General features: G+C 51.6%; 5 protein-coding genes across 5 annotated transcripts; 2 read left to right on the top strand and 3 right to left on the bottom strand.

Annotated features, from left to right (window-relative positions):
- Positions 1-983: 983 nt before the first annotated feature.
- Z519_08587 (pre-mRNA-splicing factor syf1) lies at positions 984-3,479 on the top strand (the record flags this gene model as incomplete). Its single annotated transcript, XM_016766315.1, has 1 exon — positions 984-3,479. The coding sequence occupies one exon, from the start codon at positions 984-986 to the stop codon at positions 3,477-3,479; it is 2,496 nt and encodes an 831-aa protein (XP_016617473.1).
- Positions 3,480-3,945: 466 nt separating this feature from the next.
- On the bottom strand, positions 3,946-5,376 carry Z519_08586 (uncharacterized protein; the record flags this gene model as incomplete). The annotated part of the gene is made up of 1 exon (XM_016766314.1): positions 3,946-5,376. The coding sequence occupies one exon, from the start codon at positions 5,374-5,376 to the stop codon at positions 3,946-3,948; it is 1,431 nt and encodes a 476-aa protein (XP_016617472.1).
- Positions 5,377-6,094: 718 nt separating this feature from the next.
- Z519_08585 (uncharacterized protein) lies at positions 6,095-7,027 on the top strand (the record flags this gene model as incomplete). The annotated part of the gene is made up of 1 exon (XM_016766313.1): positions 6,095-7,027. One exon carries the CDS (start codon positions 6,095-6,097, stop codon positions 7,025-7,027), a length of 933 nt encoding a protein of 310 aa, XP_016617471.1.
- A 144-nt stretch (positions 7,028-7,171) lies between these two features.
- On the bottom strand, positions 7,172-9,103 carry Z519_08584 (uncharacterized protein; the record flags this gene model as incomplete). The annotated part of the gene is made up of 1 exon (XM_016766312.1): positions 7,172-9,103. One exon carries the CDS (start codon positions 9,101-9,103, stop codon positions 7,172-7,174), a length of 1,932 nt encoding a protein of 643 aa, XP_016617470.1.
- A 2,063-nt stretch (positions 9,104-11,166) lies between these two features.
- Z519_08583 (T-complex protein 1 subunit alpha) lies at positions 11,167-12,876 on the bottom strand (the record flags this gene model as incomplete). The annotated part of the gene is made up of 1 exon (XM_016766311.1): positions 11,167-12,876. The coding sequence occupies one exon, from the start codon at positions 12,874-12,876 to the stop codon at positions 11,167-11,169; it is 1,710 nt and encodes a 569-aa protein (XP_016617469.1).
- Positions 12,877-14,775: the final 1,899 nt, after the last annotated feature.

Genomic DNA, 14,775 nt, shown 5'->3' with positions numbered 1-14,775 from the left:
CTAGCATCCCATGAAAAGGTAGAGTCTTGTCGAACTACTCCGCGCTGTCGTGCTGTTTCGTGCTTTTTAATCGGCGATTTGGTGTGCTTACACTTGTGATCTGAGCCTATATTCTGCAAAAATAGCCAGTTCACAGTCTGGAGGTACTTCCGCGTTGGGATCATAAGATCTCGCCGTCGGGGTCGTAATGATCCCTAAGGCGTTGGAGAATGGATCCTGATTCACATGGGGCATTCGGATGCCGTCGCCATTGGGTAAAGAGCCTGTGATAGGAGGGACGAGCCTCGCAGAAATACCTCTATTTGTTCTGGCCACAACGGGTCCATGACAGGTAAGACAGGGCAATACAACACGATAGAGCGGTCTTGTCGCAGATGTCGCAGATGTATTTGTTAGACCAAGGGGGAAGAGAAGGGGGGTGGGGGAGAGCCTGACATCTATAAATCATTCCAGGAGCTCCTAGTCGGATATTAGAATCTGCCACAGGTGCAAGAAGGATAGAGCAGTTTGGAAGATAAGCTGCCCCATTGGGCTCTTCGGGGCTGTGAAGACTGTGGGTTAAAGCTGAGTGTCAATCGATGAGCCGACGCGATGCTCGCAACATCTACATTCGAGCCACGAATTTATCTACTGTGTCCCGATACCATATGTTCGGCAGAGGGTGCAATTTCGCGAAACCACTCGCAGTCGGTCTTCGCTAATCCCTCAGCATTGGGCTTGCGATGTTTCACAATAGAGGACTTATACCGGGCTTGACCGGGTAAGAAGGTGAAAGGAGGGTTCGTGGAAGTCGAGCCTCGGCGCAAAGGACCTGCGGGATCTGCCAAGCCGGAGTCGTTCAAACTTTTATCCGGTTGCTTCGGCTGCCTGCTCCACCACCTTCAGTGTTCGGGGTTGACGAAATCGCAAGAGAACTTCTTCAGCGCGCAAACTCGCTCTATGCCTGGCACGTCCGCCGGTCGCATAAACACTCGACAGTTGCCATGAAATCCCTAAAACCTGATCTGTACCTCATCGCAACCGAGGATGCCATCTACGAACAGGACATCCTCCGAAATCCCGGAAGCGTTCGACCATGGCTGACCTACATCGACTTCAAAATGCGCAATGGCACGATCCACGAGCAGGCATTCGTACAAGAGAGGGCTTGCATACAATTACCGCGATCATACAAGTTGTGGAAAATGTATCTGGAATTCCGAATCAAGCACCTGAAAAAGAAAAACCCGGTCAAATACAGGGCAGAGTTCAACAAAGTCAATGCTCTGTTTGAAAGAGCCCTCATCTTGTTGAACAAGATGCCCGTCATCTGGGAGATGTATCTGACCTTCCTCCTGCGACAACCGTATGTCACCAAAACTCGAAGGACCTTTGACCGGGCGCTCCGGGCTTTACCTGTTTCTCAACACAACAGGATTTGGAAACTCTACAAATCCTTTGCGAATTCAGCCGGGGGAGAGACCGCAGTCAAGATATGGGCTCGCTATGTCCAAGTGCACCCAGAAGACATGGAAGACTATATCGATCTACTGATCGAGACCGGTCACTACCTGGAAGCAGTGAAAAGATACATACAGATATTGAACAACCCCAAGTTCATATCAAAGCACATCAAAAGCGAATTCCAGCTGTGGAATGAGATGGTAGAGCTCATGGTCAACAAGGCTCGAGAAATCGGCGATAGCTCGGTTTCTGGTTTCGATCCTGATACCATTATCCGAAGCGGTATAGAACGATTTGCCGACCAACGCGGCAAACTGTGGGCAGGACTGGCAACCTACTGGATCACCCGTAGAGATTTTGAGATGGCGAGAGATATTTTTGAGGAAGCCATTACCACCGTGATGACGGTGCGTGATTTTACGATGATCTTTGACGCATATGTCGAGTTTGAAGAGTCTATATTATCCAGCCTAATGGATGCTGCTTCTGCCCGTGCAGCCAAAGGCATCGTCGACCCTGAAAAGGATTTTGATCTCGACCTGAAAATGATGCGGTTTGAACATCTGATGGACCGCAGACCATTCTTGATCAACGATGTCTTACTGCGGCAGAATCCAAACAATGTCGTCGAGTGGGAGAAACGGGTTGCCCTGTGGAACGACAACAAACGAGAAATTGTTCAGACATACACAGATGCAATCGCAGCAGTCGCACCGAAAAAGGCTGTCGGCAAATTCCATGAATTGTGGTTGAATTACGCCAAATTCTACGAAGAAGCTGGCGATCTGGACACAGCACGGATCATTCTCGACAAGGCAGTTAAGGTGCCATACAAATCCGTAGCCGAACTTGCCGACACCTGGATTGGCTGGGCTGAGATGGAGTTGAGGAATGAAAACTTCGACGGGGCCATGAAAGTTATGGCTACGGCTACCAAAGCTCCTAAACGGAGCACGGTCGACTACTTCGATGAAACCCTCTCTCCGCAACAACGTGTGCACAAATCCTGGAAAGTCTGGTCGTTCTACGTGGATCTCGTTGAATCAGTCGGTTCCCTCGATGAGACTCGAGCGGTCTATGACCGCATCTTCGAGCTGCGGATCGCCACCCCACAAACAGTCGTCAACTATGCAAACCTCCTGGAAGAACATGGGTTCTTTGAAGAATCCTTCAGAGTCTACGAACGGGGTCTCGATGTATTCACTTATCCAATCGCATTCGAATTGTGGAACCTCTACCTTACAAAGGCCGTCAACCGCAAGATTGGTATGGAACGCCTCAGAGATTTGTTCGAACAGGCTCTGGAACAATGCCCTCCCCAATTCGCCAAACCAATCTATCTTATGTACGGCGATCTAGAGGAACGCGACGGGTTTGCTCGTTCAGCAATGCGAATCTACGAGCGCGCCACCCGTGCCGTAAGCGACGAAGACCGTCTATCCATGTTCGAGTTCTATATCACCAGATCAGCCGCACGCTTTGACGAACCATCTACCCGCCCCATCTACGAGCTCGCCATCGCCACCCTTCCCGACAAAGAAGCAAAAATAATGTGTCTCAAATTCGCAAAGTTGGAGATTAAACTACAAGAAATCGACCGCGCGAGAGCCATATATGGTCATGCATCCCAGTTCGCAGATCCAAGAGTAGATAAAGAGTTTTGGAAGACGTGGGAGAATTTCGAGTTGAACCATGGGAACGAGGACACCTACGAAGAGATGCTTAGGATTAAGAGGTCGGTGGAAGCCCAATTCAACACGGATGTGTCATTCATCGCGAGTCAGGCAGTTGCGAGGGCGGCGGCAGCTAGTGAAGGGGAGGGCGCAGGAGCTGAGCAGCGAGAAGGGGAGGTGCAGGATGCAATGGCCGCATTGGAAAGACAGGCGAGGGCGCCGGTCGGCTTTGTCGCGGCGAGCACAGGGCCTGAAGGTGGGAATCGACCACCCCCGAAGCAAACCGACGAGACGGAAAGCAAATCTAAGCCGGCAGTGGCTGCGAATCCGGACGCCATCAATGTTGACATTGATGATGATTGACATTTCACGACCTCGAGGTACTTGGTTTTCGGCGCCGGGACTTGCTGCGCTGTCTGTGACAGAAATATGAGCAGGGTTTTTCTGGAGGAGGCACTGCATTCTTCTGCTGGATCTGGACTTTCAACTATCCGAGCTTGATCTCCATCAGGATACATACATAGCGAAATGTTTTAGAGGGGAGATTTTTGAAGCATCAGCGACGCGTTCTTAGGCTGGGACGTCTCTTGACTTTACTTCGTTCGTTGTGCGCGCATATCATTCAGGCGGGTTCAAGTCAGGTAGAGGGACCTCTACAATGATAGATACTCCTCGTGGGTGACTGAGAAAGTTTTCAAGATCCTGCCGGCCTGCGCCCGCTTCCCTTTTGTCTATCTGCCTTATCCCCTCTATTCCATACCTATCTCGCTGGCTGGCCGTACGATCGAACCATGCTGGTCTCATATCCCATAAATCAATTCCATCCGCCTCACTTGGGGTAGTTCTTGACATGGAAACTCTTGACCTTGACAAACTGCTCAAATCCCAACTTGCTCAACGTCACGCCTCTTCCGCTATCCTTCCACCCCGTCCACGCGAGGTCCGGGCTCGGAAAATCAGCTCGGTTCACAAACACCGTGCCCGCCTGGACCAACCCACACAGCTCTTCACCCCTTTGTGTATCCATTGTCCATATCGATGCTGTAAGTCCGAACTGCGAGTCGTTCATCAGGGCGATCGCCTCCTCGTCGCCAGATACCTTCTGGAGAGGGATGACGGGACCGAATGTCTCGTCGCGCATGATTGACATGCTGTGATTCACGTTGGTGAGGAGGACGGGCGCCACCCAGTTGCCCTCCTTGGGCCCGGCTGGTGATTTGAAGGTTTCGTTGTGAGGTGTCTGGTCCACGGCTCCAGCGGCAACGGCATCCGCAACTTGTTTCTCGATTGCTTCCTTGGATCTTTTGGAGACGACGGGCCCGACGTGTGTAGACTTTTCGAGGGGATCACCTACTCTGTATCCCTCGAGGACTTTCTTGACTTCCTTCAGGAATGAATCGTAGATGTCGGCGTGGACGTAGACACGTTCAATGGCGCAGCATGATTGTCCTGAATTGAATATTGCACCATCCACAATCTCCTCCGCCGCCCAAGCTGCGTCAACGTCCGGGCGAATATAGGCAGGATCTTTCCCACCGAGTTCTAGCCCTACGGAACAAGACACGCGAGAAGCCGCAAGTGTCTGGATGGCTATCCCCGCCTCCACCGATCCTGTGAAGCAAATATGGTTGACATCTGGTGACAGGATCAATGGCTTTAAATCCGTCGGACTTCCGCAATGCAAGTATTGAATTACTTTCTGAGGCAGACCCGCAGCATCAAATATATCGACGATATGCTCCACAATGGTTGGCGTCTGTGGACTCGGCTTCAATATCACAGCGCACCCGGCCAACAGCGCCGGTATCAAGCTGTTCACCAGAATCAAGTAGGGATAATTCCACGCGAAGATGACCAGAACGACGCCCACAGGTTCTTTCCTCGTGACGTATCGCTTGAAGCCTTGTTCCTGTTCACCAGGAATAGTTGCGTTCCGCTCGAGAATCTCGGGCGCGACTTTATTCATGTACTCCGCTCTCTTGACGGCGGTGGTGATTTCTTTGGCGGTGTACGAGATGGGTCGACCCATTTGCTCGGTGAGTTCGCGGGCGAGGGCATCTTGTCTTTCCGACAGCAAATTAAGGGCTTTTGAGATGATTTGCTGCCGAGATTCGAGGGATGAGTGGGATTTGCGGTAAGACTTGAAGGCGCTCTGCGCGGTGGTTCCAAGACGCAGGATTTCTTCTGGTGACTTGCCGTGCCGGGTTAGGATCGGTTCGTTGGTTGTGGGTGAGATTGTGGTTATTATTTCGACGACCATCTTAGCAATGGTTTGGTGGGGATGTTGCGGTGAATAAGGTGTCTCGGTGTGTAGATGGAATTGTTCGTCAATTGAGAAAATGTCCCGCAGCGGGGAAATAACACGAGGCTGGAAAAATCGCCGAACCTCAGCCTCGTAAGGGGCCGCAAGGCTGCAAGGCTGAGGGTTATAACCACAGGCAAATTTCCCCGCCACTATTTGATGCTGAAATACTGTAAAGCTAGAGTAAGTAGTATCTTCAACTGTTTGATTTGCTATCAGCGCTATGGTACTGCGGCATTCCCTAGCTAACCATTCTGCTTTCCTGGTTCAGCAGCTTCTTGGTTGACCTGCTACCTGATGAACAAACTCGTCTCCAACTATGGCCCCTTTCGTTGGAATTCTGCTTTCCTGATGATATCCTGTTAATGGATACACCCTATCCAAGCAAATAATTAACGAAAGTGGCTAGACTGACGCAATGTCTCAAGCACTTCCCCACACAACCCGCTTTGTAAGCCGTATACGCCGATGCAGATGTTGGCGGAGAGGCATCAGGGGGACTACATCATAGCTATGTGCTCGTAGTCTGGAGTCCGTGCTGGTTGAGATATAGCCCTGACAACGCTGGTTCTTGGCTTCACAGGGCCACTATATCGTCTACATATATCCAAGTCTTGAGTTCAATCGAGTGTCGCAGTTTGCACACACACTATTTTCAACAACATACCGCACAAATATGGATGTCTCATCATCATCAACATCGTCGTCCACGATCGAACTCACCCAGACTTTCCACCACTCCACCGCCGTCTACGACTACCATATCCACTGGACGTCTCTAGGCGACGCGGCTTCGCAACCATTAATCTTTGTGCACGGCACACCATGGTCCTCGCGCCTCTGGCACGCCTACGCACACTCACTCGCCCGGTATTTCCACGTCTACCTCTTCGACAACCCCGGTTTCGGCGACAGTCCCCTCGGCATGCCTCTCCCCGGCAAAGAAGGCGTTATCAGCGCGGGAGTTGCGCTGGACGCAGACCTTGCACAACAGTCGGAGGTGTTCGCTGCACTCTACAGATCCTGGGAGCAGGACTGGCGGGGTCCTAAGGCACATGTGGTTGCACATGACCATGGAGGCTTGATGGCTTTGCGGGCACATCTGCTGCATGGGTGTGACTACCGCAGTTTGTGCCTGATTGATGTAGTGGCAATCGGGCCATTCGGACACCCTCTGTTCAAAATGGTGGCGGAGAATGTGCGGGTATTTACAGCTCTGACTGGGCCGGTGTTTGAAGGCGTCGTAGAGGCGTATATCCGAGACGCGGCGTATTGTGAGTTGGATAGAGAAACCATGGAAATGCTGAAGAGGCCATGGATCGTCAGCGAAGAAGGGAGGAAAGGATTTGTCAGGCAGATGGTGCAGGCCAACAGTCGCAGCACAGCGGAGGTCGAAGGCAGATACCATGAGGTTGGGAAGAAAATGCCAGTGAGGATAATCTGGGGAAAAGAAGATAGGTGGATTCCTGTGGAGACAGCAACGAGGCTGAAGGGCAAGTTGGGTGCCAAGGACCTAGTGGATATCGAAGGAGCGGGTCATTTGGTGATGTATGATCAGCCCGCGAGGTTAGGAATTGAGCTGGGATGGTGGTTGGGTAGTATGAAGTAGAAACGAGAGGGAAGGAACCTCACCATGAACCTGCTTAGCGAGGCTCATCCAAGGCGAAGATGGCTTCTCAATCAAAATACAGCCAGGCATTCACCTAGCCGACTTGCTGTCTTGGACGCTTGTAAGCAGCATTGGCTTTTCATACTACCGTGTCCCAGTCATTTCCACAGGGGAGAAAGGAATTATGCTGGTAAGGGGAGGAAGTCTGCTCATCGGGTCCGTCAGTGTCAAGCCACCCATGGATTGCTCGAGTTCCAACATTTTTGCGGCGGCCAGATCGGTCTTGCACATCTTCCTCACTGAAGATGCTTCCGTCAAGTTCGATTCGGCTATGTCCAGCGCTTGTCGAAAACAGCATATTGCGTTGCCGAGATTGCTTCTCATGAGGTGCAAACGTCCCAGACAGCGAAAAGCCGCTAACCGAGAGAAGATGAGGCTACTCTTTCGTAACCTTAACTCGGCCGCGTCCATGAACTGCGGCTGCAGAGACTGGCCCGAGGAAAGCACGTCATTCCGTCGAAGCGCGTCACCAAGGATGCATTCAACCTTTACGCTGGCGTCTCCAGATGCGAGCATCACTCTGGCCTGCTCGACGATGGCAGCGATTGACACAGCTGAATTGGTCGAGTAGACCTGTTCCCAAGCCTGAGTCAAGTTTTCGAGCATTCGGATGGATTCCGCAACGTCGCCTGATGAGGCGGTGAGTCGAGCCCAGTACCAGAGGTGCAGCATGGTTTGATATGAGTGGGTGCCGAAGGCTCGGATGTGCTCCTCATGTGCTATTCTTTGTCCCACTTTTCGCATTCTCACCTTCTGTTCGACCGTCAAAGGCGTCTGGAGCAGAATAGAGATAGGGTGACGCACCCCTAGAACGTTGACGGCAAGTGGTGTCAGATAATTCTTCCATGACGCCCGAAGGTTTCCAACCACAGTCTTCGAAGTGTCCATGCTAATCTCGGTGAGGTAAAAGCAGAGCTGGGGGTGCTGACTGAGTAGCATGATTCTAGCAAGCGGCAAAGTCGTGTTCAGAATTTGGCTTGCACTCTCAGATTGACCGGCAGCAATGAACCCTGCAGCTAGCATAATAGAGACTGAAATAGCTTCCGTGAGACCATTTCCATCAAATTCAGAAGCATTTTGAAGCATGGCAGTCTTCCAAATACCAGCCGCATTGCCTTGGTGATAGCTGGAAATAGCAGTAAGCACCCGTTCAAAGTTTGACTCTTCTCTTGCGTCTCTGATACCGGCTGCCGGTGCCTGACCAAGGCGCCATTGCATTTCGTACTTCCGACCAGGCCGTTGACTTGTCCTGGCAGCTCTGGAATGTGACGTCACGGACTGAGGCTTCCTTTTCTTTTTGATATTGGCAGGGATTCTTGACGACTCTCCAAGATCATCATCCTTGCTATCGACTCTTCTATGTTTTCCTTTCGCCTGCTCCATTTCGACTGATGTATGTGTCCGTGATGATTTATTGCCCCTGGCTGGCTCTGGGACTACCGATACAAACGCGACGGGAAGTGCGCTGACGGTCTCAGGCGGTGGCATCGAAGTGCCTTGTTGGCCCCAAGATGCCTCTACAACGTCTGCCTCACTATTGACGAACTTTCTTGCGAAGCTGTCTGATGCGGGTATTGCTATCTCATCCGGTATTTGCCCCCAATTGCTTGATATGTCCAGTTTGTTGTGCCGTGACGAGGTTGAATGTGTTTGATACAAATGAGCAACATCAGAAGCACCTGAGGAGTCTGTAGCAGACCTCTCAATGGGAGGAGCAGGTCCAAGGTAGAATGAGCCACCATAATGCCGCCCCAGTGCCGGAAGGGTGGCCGGTCGCCGAAGAGAGTCGCCCTCAAACTGAGAGTCAGATAACGGTGCGGACGGCTGATCGGTCGAAGCCACGATACTCCAACTTGGTGTCAAGGTGGAGTAAATGCCACTAGTCTCTGTGCTGTTGCTGCTCGTTATACCCAATAAGGTCGGTAGCGGGGGTTCATGAGCAGCGGGTTGTCCTTTGGGCAAAGATCCTAGACTTGGATGCGACACCTGTTGGAAGGAGCCCAAGTTTTTAGGCATGGAGGAGGACGGCAGACTCGTCTGAGCGTGCTGAGAGAGCTTGGACAAGGCAAAGTATCTAGCCTCCAGAATATATGTCTTGAATATTCTCACGCGCACGAATTAACATTGGAGGACGTGAAGTGGTTGCGTGAATGCATCAAGCCTCGTCTGAAGCTAGAACCGGTCTTTGTCCGGACGTCGAAAGGGGATGATAATCTGGCCACTCGCCGCCTCAACCGTCGAAGATCAGGGTATCGTTCTCGTCGTCTCGAGGGACCCCAATTGATTGCTGACACATGGTGACTCAGCTAGTGCAGCAGAGGCGACCTGCTAGCATCATCAAGCCATCGGCTCCATTGATGGGAAGCTTTTGTGCCCTCCTACCTGCTTAAATGGGCTTGCAGGTTCGCCTGGATGTCCAGTCCTAGTCTTCTGACTATATCAGCATCCTCAGTCAGAATTCTCATGACCAGGCATGCAGCCGATCACGAAATTGAGAGCTTGTTGAGCAGCATAATGGAAGTTCAATCTTTTTCAGCTAATGTCGTGTATGGCGATCCGGGTTCGGAGCTGCGGGTGCCAGGAGACCGTCGTACTAAAACAAGAAAAGCAGGGTGACTAGGAACGCGGCAGGCGGGAGGTTCAACATCAATACTATACCGACCTACCGCTTAGCGTACTTGCAGAACACTACGCCTCCTCGAGGAAGACGTCAACATATCAAGTTACTGCGTACTCCTATGAGTAGCAAGTTCTTTGCCGATGCCCTCCTGTTCCTTGTCAGGCTTCCTACCTCGTCCGTCGGCGTCAAGTCAAGGGGGGAGGAGCGGATGGCGAAGTGTTTCAAGACAGGAACTCGCCTCTTCCGCCATGGATTTCGAGCATTCGTTCCCGAAGCCGACCGGTAACACGAAATCCCAAGGTCTTCCGGGGGAAGGGCAATGGGTGCTGGTGAGGCAGACCTTGCGACTGCAGTGGACCTTTTTGTTGCTTGAGATGTGAAAGACCCGAGTGGTAGACCACCGTCGCTGCAACATCGTGCTGACCATATGGAGACCTACCTCTATCAATATGGGTCAATAGGTGCGTGGCTGTTCTAACACAGCATCCCGAAGCTCTCCGTTCTTCCCGGGGTATCCGTCATCGGAAGATCAACATTGACATTTTCTTTCTTGATAGTGCCGGCTTCTCCATGCATTTACTTTTGCAAGCAGTATGCGTTGCCATTGCCCTCCTCCAGCAGTATAATAATCATCCAGGCTGTGCCATCGTCCGCGGGTCGGTGGTCTCATTCCGAGGTGACGAGGCTGGGTAGATACTGGGGCAGTGGCCACCAGTAGAGTTTGCCTCGTGTTTCTAGCATGCTTCATCTTGTTTCAAATCCGGGCGGGGGCTCTCTCTAGTTGTCGGAATGAAAGATAGAGACGAAGAGCAAAGGCATCGAAGGCGAAAAGAATGGCACGCCTCGAAGTTGGTCGAACTTACTCCGTACACTTAACCTATTTGTACGGAGCAGACTCGGGAACAATTGCGCGACCTTGGCACAGACGGAGCATTTCGGCTTGTTTGATGTGAAGCTGGTAGTAATAATATCATCCAAAAGCCAGATCTCCAAAGCAAGAGGCATTCGTTCATTTGTTTACCGTCTACGGAGCAAGCTCATGTGTGTGGAAGACGCAAGAGACAAGAGTCAGCGATGCATCGCGCTGATCTCCTGCTCTGTTTTGCGTGACTTCCTTGCTTCTCTCACTTCTGCCCTTCTCGTCACGGCCGCATCAATCGTGGCTCGTAGCCTTCATTGCTGGACACGCCCGTGCATGACCAGAACGTCATCGTAAAGCATCATCGCTCGTCCTGCAGACTCTCAAAATCTCCTCTGCTTGTACTACCTAAATCTGAGCTGCGACGTGCTGCTCTTCTCTTTGCAGCATCAGGAAAGTTCCTGTCAACCTTTCGTTGAGGCGGTGAATGTGTTTCATTTTGAGGCTGGATACACTGTCGAGTCTCGCTGTCAAGGCCGATCCAGGTCGTCGCATTACGCTGCACGATGTCAGGTGGCAAATGTAGGTTCTATCCCCCATTCAATGCCCATGACCATCGTCTTCTCCGTGTGGCTCAGGAGCGTCAAGTATGATCAGGGTATCAATCCTGATGATACTAATGCATGCTTCCACGGCGCTCTTGAGCTGCTTCACCTTGCTCATGCTGGGCTCCAAGACACCCATCTTGACGACATCGACAACCTTGCCCCGCATCAGATCTAAGCCGTAATTCTTGTATTGTCGCTTTTTGGCAATGTCCCTTTCCCTCTCGTTGGCGTCCCCTTCTTGGACTCTCTGGCTCAAAGCGTGGCGCACGCGTAGCTGAGCGACAAGGTCCGAAGCATCCTTTGCCGCATTGACGGCCAAGGTTTTCGGAACAATCAGAAGGGATTGCGAAAATTCCCCGATTGCCAGTTGTTCCCGCGACGAAACGGTCATAGCAAATTCTTCGAGGTAAATGTGTAAGGCCGTCTCCACGGCACCACCTCCGGGTACGATACTACCAGACTCCAGTGTTCGTTTGACGGCGGACAGTGAATCGTGAACAGATCGTTCCATCTCGTCAAGTTGATAGTCGTTCGATCCCCGGAGGATGATGGATGCCGACGAAAAAGCTTTGGTTCCTTTCACAAGGATGCACTCATCATCCGATATGCGTTCTTGAACCACTTCCTCCGCATACCCCAGCAATTCTTTCTCGAATTTCTCGTCTCCATTCAGATCAGACAGAGTGCTGACGAGAGTCGCCCCCGTCGCCTTTGCTATCCGTCTCAGGTCTTCTTTCTTACACCTCCGCACAGCCATGCAGCCACGTTCCACGAACAACTTGAGGACTAGGTCATCAATGCCTTTTGTGGTTAGCACCACGTTTGCCCCAGCCTTCAGGATCATTTCCACTCTTTCGAGGACGATGCCGGCTTCTCTCTCTCGTATCTTTTCCAGTTGTTGGGGGTCTTCGACGGTGATTTGCACCCCGAGCTTCATCCGTTCTTTTTGTAGGTTCATGTCAAGGCAAGCAATCTTTGCGTCTGTAATTCTCGTTTTCATGGCTTGGGATGCGACTGTGCAGTTCAATGCATAGCCCTTGACCAGCATTGATTCTGTCGCACTCTTGCCGTGTGCTTTGAGGATGTTGACGGCTTTGACCGGATACTTGACTTCATTTTTCTGTGGATTGATCGACTTGACCGCCAGCATTGCATCTACTACCATATTACCAAAGAAGTCCGCATCGGCGCCAATTATCTTGCTTGACATTGACGTCTTGGCAATGTTTACCAGGCTTTCTCTTCCAAGGGTTTCTACTTTCGTGCTGATGTTTTCCTGCATGTATTTGACAGCCTCTCGCAGTGCCAGGCGGTAACCGGTAATAATAACGGCAGGGCTGATTTGGTTCTTCATAAGATCGTTCGCTCGTCGAAGGAGTTCGGCCGCAAGGAGCACAACGGATGTGGTGCCATCTCCCACCTCTTTGTCTTGCTGTTGAGCCAAATCGACCAGAATTTTCCCGGCCGGGTGCTCAACGTCGAGCAAGCTGAGGATTGTTGCGCCGTCATTGGTGACCGTGACGTCCCCGATGTCGTCTACCATCATCTTGTCCAGGCCGGAGGGGCCAAACGAGGATTTGACCACATTTGCAATGGCCTGCGTTGCGAGGACATTTTGGTCTCGAATATCCTGGCCACTAATCTTCTGGCCACCCAGAAACAGTGTACCACCGCTGCGCGGGCCCTCGAAGATGCCAGCCATCGCGAATTGGATTAAAGAAGAATGTGCTGGTAGGTCAGGACACAAGATGTTTGTCAGAGACGAATGGGAAAAATGTCCTGCAGATTCGTAGCGATCACTCCATGTATCAAAGGCGGCGCCTGCGGGCCACCACTACCTCCGGTCTTGGCACTGGAAGAGACCTTGCCACTTTGGTCGGACGCCACTTACTCTGTACCTCCTCCGATCAACTTCACCTCAACATGAGCACCACATCTTCTCCCTCCACAATTATGTGCCCTGCCTTCTTGCTGGCTTGAACCAGTGCAAGCTACGGGAGGTGGATCCGGGAATGGCAATGAGCGACCTGTCCTCGGGCTTTCGCCCCTCGCCATCAAGCTCTATATGTTCCGAACGGCCGTGGTCTACCATCTTTTGCTCCAAGCGACTGAATCGGCTGACAGATCTCGGCCAGCAGTGTGATAGCCACATGAGCCCGCATCGTCTTATCGGGGGGATACATAACATAGCATTTGATGCAAGGCTATGAAGGTTCCTCGGCTAGTACAGGAGAAGAACGAGCGGAACGGGATGACAAGCTTCCCATGACGTGACGCCCTCATCAAAGGTATTTTCAGGTGAATTCGCCTCACACATCTCCTTGATCCTTCTCACATCCCTTTGGATCAGCTTAACCTTCAACAGAACACATTCGGACCCCGTTGCTATCTCAAATATCCAAGCCGACCACGCTCATAGCAATCAGAATGGGATGCGAATGTGGCTCGAGCAAAAAATGCGGGTGCAATGGGCCGCAATCCTGCACCTGTGGTCCGCACTGCAAATGCAAGGCCCGCGGAGTATGTTGAAGCTCTCTTTGTTATCATGACAGTCCCAATCCTTGCATGACGTTAAGGTGGGAAGTGGCAAACGTGCTTGCCACAGAGACGGGCGTTTGATCATTGCTTTGAGAGGCTGCAACAACATCCCCTTTCATTGACAACACACGAAAAAAGCCGGCCTCACAGTCTCCCTTCTGAACTCAACTAGGCGACATTCTGCCCCGCCAGGTAACTGGCAGCACGAGGAACTTGCTTGACACACTTAATGTCAGCAGCCAGTAAACAGCTAGAGAACGGCGATTGGCACGAGACCAGCATCATCGTGGCTCCTCCCTGCGCAGATTGATTCACATATACGAGCCTAACCGGTCAAAGCATAATGGAGCGGAAAGGGGCATCATTTTGGAGCGGACTCCGGTAGGTAGAGATGATGGCGCTGTTTCTATCTAACAGAGGTCTTTGCCATAACTTAACCTCCACTCCTGAACATCTCTTTTCTCGTGATAATTGAATGTTCTTTCCCCCTCAAACCACAGAAACAACCAAGGAGAATCATTCGGCTGGCCACGCTATGCGGCCTGTCCGCGAGCCGAGGTCCGTCCCAGCTGATTCGAACCCAAGTGGCAAACAGAGAAAGACCGTCAGGGACACAAGGCTGTCGGGCTGAGCCTGGCCTCATTTACGATGTAGTCACATTGGCTTTAAAGGTGCGACTCACAGCCTCTCAATTGTACGATTAGCTCTACCAGCAGCACCACTATTGCAAATTCTTCTACTACATCTGTTGCAACGTGCTAGGGCAACCTTGGTTGCTCCTGTCTCGGTTCTCTGCTTATATTACAAGGTGCTCGGACCCAAACTCAGAGATTCTACTGAACGTTTGACCTAAACTCTACCACCCTGCGCTTTATGGACTCACCGACGATGTCGAGCATCGCCATCCAAGATTACTACATTGGCTGGATATGCGCACTGAGCGAGGAATTGACTACCGCCATCGCCATGCTGGATAAAGAACACGAGATGATAGAAGGACAAGACCCACAAGATCATAACAGCTACATGTAAGGTCGAGTTTAGAAACATCATGTGGTGATTG

This window comes from Cladophialophora bantiana (assembly GCF_000835475.1).
Source record: "Cladophialophora bantiana CBS 173.52 unplaced genomic scaffold supercont1.13, whole genome shotgun sequence".
Taxonomy (NCBI): Eukaryota; Fungi; Ascomycota; class Eurotiomycetes; order Chaetothyriales; family Herpotrichiellaceae; genus Cladophialophora; species Cladophialophora bantiana.
Note: the sequence above shows the minus strand (reverse complement) of the source record. Positions and strands in the feature narration are given on the sequence as shown.